Genomic DNA, 6,000 nt, shown 5'->3' with positions numbered 1-6,000 from the left:
ACCTGCCCGTACCCTCCGTTCCTCTGGCTCCGGTCTGCTCCACGTCCCCCGCCCCAACCGCCCTACTATCGGTGGTCGGGCCTTCAGCCTCTCAGCCCCGAGGCTCTGGAACTCCATCCCCAGTGCCTTCGCCGCTTCCTCCCTTTCCTCCTTCAAGGCCGGTCTCAAAACCTTTCTCTTTGACCGTGCCTTCAGCTCCCCTCTCGGCTCTCTTCCTCCTCCTCGCTCCCTCCCTTCCCTCCCCTCACCCTGACCATTTCCCCCCTCCTCGCTCCCTCCCTTCCCTCCCCTCACCCTGACCATTTCCCCCCTGCTCGGGTCATGACCCAACTGTGCAGCGCCTTGGGACGTCCTCCTGACGTGAAAGGCGCTCTATAAATGGAATCTTGTTGTTGTTGTTGTTGTTGAAGCTGTCAGTGCCTGAGGTGAGGACACAGTTAATACAGTTTAACGTTCGGGGAAATGCCTCAAAATGCCCAGTGATATCAGAATTTTAAAACTGCCAATTAAAATTTAAGGCATTTCAAATGAAGTGTCCTGTGTAAGTGTAAGTTGTTGTGAATTAACAGTCTGACTGACAATGCTGTGGTTCCCTGGTAAGACTGTGGTCTCCAATGGGGGTGAGTGACAGTCTCTCTGGTGACAATCTCCTCACTGATTTAGTGGATGATACCGGGAAAGTGGATAATGGAATGACGGTTTCCCTGGTGCCGGGGGTGGGGGTGGGGGGGGGGGGGCGGTGAGTGACGGTCCTCTTGCTGACGAGGTGAGTGATGGTCGCCATGGTGACGGGGGGGGCGGTGAGTGACGGTCTCATTGGTGACGAGGGGAGTGACGGTCGCCATGGTGACGGGGAGGTGAGTTATGGTCCTCTTGCTGACAAGGTGAGTGATGGTCGCCATGGTGACGAGGGGAGTGACGGTCGCCATGGTGACGAGGGGAGTGACGGTCGCCATGGTGACGAGGGGAGTGACGGTCGCCATGGTGACGGGGAGGTGAGTTATAGTCCTCTTGCTGACAAGGTGAGTGATGGTCGCCATGGTGACGGGGGGGGGGGTGAGTGACGGTCCTCTTGCTGACGAGATGAGTGATGGTCGCCATGGTGACGAAGGGAGTGATGGTCGCCATGGTGACGGGGGGGCGTGCTGAGTGACGTTCCTCTTGCTGACGCGGTGCGTGATGGTCGCCATGGTGACGAGGGGAGTGATGGTCGCCATGGTGACGGGGGGGCGTGTTGAGTGACGTTCTCTTGCTGACGCGGTGCGTGATGGTCGCCATGGTGACGGGGGGGGCGTGTTGAGTGACGTTCCTCTTGCTGACGAGGTGCGTGATGGTCGCCATGGTGACGGGGCCGCTCACTCTCTTCTGGGAGCCGAGAGCTTGGCGGGGGCAGGAGCGGAGCGGAGGCTGACCCCATGGGGCCTGAGCTGGCGGCAGCGGGAGGCTGATGGAGGGGAAAGGGGCGCAGGGCCAGGCGGCGGCGAAGCCGAGTCCCGGGCAGGAGGACAGGATGCGGGGCCCCGGGCAGCAGAGCTGCAGCCGGCAGCAGGAGGAGGAGGAGGTGGCGGCGGGGGAGGGGCTGTGTGTCCGGCTGGCCGATGGCGAGGAGGAGGAGGCGGCGGCGGGGGCCAAGTGCGGCCCCGGGGCCCGGGCGCTGCTCGACCTGGACACCTTCAGGTTCCTGCTGGACGCGGACGGGCGGCTGGTGGGAGAGTCTCAGTTCAGGAAACTCATCTTCAGAGGAGGTCAGTGACCGCGAGAGGGAGAGGGAGACCCGGGGGGAGAGGGAGGGAGACCCGGGGGGAGAGACCCGGGGGGAGAGAGGGAGACCCGGGGGGAGAGAGGGAGACCCGGGGAGAGAGAGAGAGGGAGACCCGGGGGGAGGGTGACCCGGGGGGAGGGTGACCCGGGGGGAGAGAGACCCGGGGGAGGGTGACCCGGGGGGAGGGTGACCCGGGGGGAGGGTGACCCGGGGGGAGAGAGACCCGGGGGGAGGGTGACCCGGGGGGAGAGAGACCCGGGGGGAGAGAGACCCGGGGGGAGAGAGACCCGGGGGGAGGGGGAGGGTGACCCGGGGGGAGAGGGAGGGAGACCCGGGTGAGAAGGGGGGCTCGGTGGAAAAGGGGGAGGGGAGAGACCCGGGGCGAGGGGGGATGGGGAGAGACCCGGGGGAGAGGGGGGGGGAGAGAAGGTGGGGAGAGGGGGGGATGGGGAGAGACCCGGGGAGAGGGGGGATGGGGAGAGACCCGGGGCGAGGGGGATGGGGAGAGACCCGGGGGAGAGGGGGGGGAGAGAAGGTGGGGAGAGGGGGGGATGGGGAGAGACCCGGGGGAGAGGGGGGGGGAGAGAAGGTGGGGAGAGGGGGGATGGGGAGAGACCCGGGGAGAGGGGGGGATGGGAGAGACCCGGGGCGAGGGGGGGATGGGGAGAGACCCGGGGCGAGGGGGGATGGGGAGAGACCCGGGGAGAGGGGGGATGGGGAGAGACCCGGGGAGAGGGGGGGATGGGGAGAGACCCGGGGAGAGGGGGGGAGAGAAGGTGGGGAGAGGGGGGGATGGGGAGAGACCCGGGGGAGAGGGGGGGGGAGAGAAGGTGGGGAGAGGGGGGGATGGGGAGAGACCCGGGGAGAGGGGGGGATGGGGAGAGACCCGGGGCGAGGGGGGGATGGGGAGAGACCCGGGGCGAGGGGGGGATGGGGAGAGACCCGGGGAGAGGGGGGGATGGGGAGAGACCCGGGGAGAGGGGGGATGGGGAGAGACCCGGGGAGAGGGGGGATGGGGAGAGACCCGGGGAGAGGGGGGGATGGGGAGAGACCCGGGGAGAGGGGGGGATGGGGAGAGACCCGGGGAGAGGGCGGGATGGGGAGAGACCCGGGGAGAGGGGGGGATGGGGAGAGACCCGGGGAGAGGGGGGGATGGGGAGAGACCCGGGGAGAGGGGGGGATGGGGAGAGACCCGGGGAGAGGGGGGGATGGGGAGAGACCCGGGGAGAAAGAGAATCGAGAGGGAGAGTCCCGAGGCGGACAGACCGGGGAGAGGAAAAATTTCCATTCACGTTTTCAAGACTGAGGTGGGTAGATTTTTGTAAATTAAGGGTAACGAGGGACATGGGGCAAAGGCAGCTAAATGGAGTTGAGGTACAGATCAGCCCTGATCTAATAGAGTGGCAGAACAGGCTTGTGGGGGGTGGAGATACCCGGGGAACAGAGGGAGACCAGGGCTGGAGAGAAAGAGAGAGATGGGTTCAGAGAGAGAAAAGGGAGAGCATCGGGGTCAGTGAGAGAGACCCAGAGCCAAAGGGTGAGGATGTTACAATAACACTTACATTTGATATAGCGCTTTATCACGTCTTCGCAATGTCTCGAAGCGCTTCACGGAATATACTGTGGGTTCGACCCCCTGGGAGATGTGGGAGCCGATGCAGCCAAGAAAAGATCGAGATTTGGGCTTGGATAGCCTGGTGCAGGAGAGGATACGGGCTGCAGAGTTCTGGATAGTCTGCAACTGGTGCAGGGAAGAGCTGAGGAATCCGGCCACAGAGCATTGGAATAATCAAGTCTGGATGTGATAGAAGCATGAATGGTGGTCTCAGAAGATGTAGTGTCAGAGTCAGGCAATGTTACAGAGGGGAGCGGGGAGGAAAGAGAGAGCAAGTGAGAGCCTGGATGTAGAATTTGAAAGACAATTAATAATAATAATAAAGGGTCAAACAAAACAACAAGGTTCTGCACCAGCTTCGTGAGTATCCATGCATGAGTGAGGTGGAATGAGTATCCGTGCAGGGTCATGCGGTCAGCAGCTAACAGGAACCAAATCGGAGAGTCTTATCAACATTCAACTTGAGGAAGCTGGAACTCATCCAGGACTTGATATCTAACAGATATAAAGAATAACCACTTGGTCGATGAGCTGAAGGACTGCCAGCATTCATGGAACCATACTGTAGCATGAGTCGTTGCCTTCAGTTGATAAGGGAAAATAAAAGCTAAATTCTACATGTACACAAGCCCTAGAAGTTTTCAAAGCTACAGCCAAAATGTACTTAACTAAAATGTTTGCCATTTAAAATACCATTGAGAGCAAGGACATATGGTATGAAATATGTTGTATTCTTCAGTAATGAAAAACATCTTATTATTGGCAGTGGGCCTAGAATTCTGTGGCAGTTCTGAAGTTATTAATATTTCTAGATGAAAACTATTTCAGTACAAAAAAAGATTTCTTATAGTGTGGAAAATGATTTATTTCACTTTGTTTTATCGCAATAAGAGATTTCCAGCAAATGTGTGCTATTCTATTCTGTCTTGTGAAAATCATTTATTTTCATTGGATTACGGGATAAACTTCCACATGTATGCGAATGTCACACAAATCTACTTCTCTTCCTCCAGCTGTGACTCCCAGCTAGTCTGACAAGCATCAAGGTCTGGATGAGCACAAGCTTCCTGCAGCTGAATGTTAACCAAGACGGAAGCCAAACTCTTTGGCTCCCGTCAGTGTCTTCTCTCCTGCGGTTCAGACCTCCTCACCCTACCTAATCTCTCCCAGAGACTCACCGAACCCGTGAGCAACTTAGGCGTCACATTTGATCCCCTTCTATCTTTTCTACCCCACACCCAGTCTCTGGCCAGAACTCTCCACGTCCACCATATTGCCCGTCTCCGTTCATATCTCACTCCAAAAGCTGCTGAAACCCTCATCCATGCCTTCATCACCTTGCACCTCAACTACTCAAACACTCTCCTCGTCGGTCTCCCCGCTCCACTGTTCACAAAATTCAACTAATTCAAAACTCCGCTGCCGGCAGTCTCACCCACATTAAACTCCGTACCTCTATTATCCCAGTCCTTGTCAAACTCCATTTGCTCCCTGTCACAGAGTTGATTGATTTCAAGATCCTCAATCTTGTAATTAAATCCCTTCACTCCCTGACACCCACATATCTCTCCAAGCTAGTCTCTTCCTACACTACTACCAGTTGCCTCCGCTCAACTGGCTCTGGCCTCCTCCTTGTACCCCAGACCCTCCGTCCCCCTATCGGCAGCCATGCTTTCAGCCACAAAGCTGTGTAATTCTCCCTCAATCCCGTCATCTTGCCCCGGTTCCCCATTTTCAGGTTGCGCTTGGACCTTCCTCTTCGACAGTGCCTATAATCACCTTTGCCCTCCCCCGGCTCGGGATCGGGCTCTACCATTGTTAAGTGCACCGAGCTGCCGTCTGGCGTGAAGGCTGCTATATAAAATGCAAGTTGTTGTTGGATTTTAGTTCCACTGTTCCCAACATCAGTTAGTTGGAGTTGTCAGGCATGTAACAAGGCTTGAGGCTTCTAGAAAGGAGATTTTTTTCGTCTCTATTTGAAATATGCAGCCTGCTACTGGTTTCTGCCAGGCTGATTTTGGTGTAAGTTACATTGAATAAGTCATTATTTGTATGAAATTGTACCCGAACTAAGTGCACCTGTCAACCACTTTAACATAACCACTGGTGGAAGCTCTCACTTGACCAGATTACTTGCGCTTCACCAGTTTATCATTTTATCTATTCACAATGCATTTTAACAGTTTCATCCCAGTTTAATTACAAGCTTTGCCATTTATAATGACTGAAGCAATAACTTCATAGTGGAGTCCAAGAACCATAATATGCAATCAGTGCTGTAGTTTGGTTTCAAACGTGAGCGACACTAATTTGGGCAATAATATAGGAAAAAACAGCTGATCTAATTCATCCATATTTTCCTCTCAGTGAATTGTCCCACATTGTCAGAGATGTGGAAGAGCATACAAAATGGGCGAAAGCAAAAGGCCACCGATAATAAAGGCTACAAAGTCAATAATGGCTGTGTTACCTCTTCAATATAAAACTGGTGCTTTACAGACCTTGACAGCGATTTGTATTGCGAACACCAATGATTGCTTAGATTCTGGTAAGTGTTAGTATGCAATGTCGTAATTTATATAAATAATGTAAATCTAATCTAACCTAACATAATGTGTAATAT

General features: G+C 55.7%; 1 protein-coding gene across 1 annotated transcript in view; it reads left to right on the top strand.

The window, feature by feature from the left end:
* Positions 1 to 1,373: 1,373 nt before the first annotated feature.
* si:dkey-238d18.4 (TBC1 domain family member 15) overlaps positions 1,374 to 6,000 on the top strand; it is a 31,425-nt gene continuing 26,798 nt past the window's right edge. Inside the window, exon 1 of the mRNA XM_042332692.1 lies at positions 1,374 to 1,745. Coding sequence (XP_042188626.1) covers positions 1,448 to 1,745 — 298 coding nt within the window. The 5' untranslated portion in view covers positions 1,374 to 1,447. The remainder of the gene's footprint in view (positions 1,746 to 6,000) is intronic.

Source organism: Callorhinchus milii, unplaced genomic scaffold (genome assembly GCF_018977255.1).
Source record: "Callorhinchus milii isolate IMCB2004 unplaced genomic scaffold, IMCB_Cmil_1.0 Scaffold1, whole genome shotgun sequence".
Classification (NCBI taxonomy): Eukaryota; Metazoa; Chordata; class Chondrichthyes; order Chimaeriformes; family Callorhinchidae; genus Callorhinchus; species Callorhinchus milii.
Note: the sequence above shows the minus strand (reverse complement) of the source record. Positions and strands in the feature narration are given on the sequence as shown.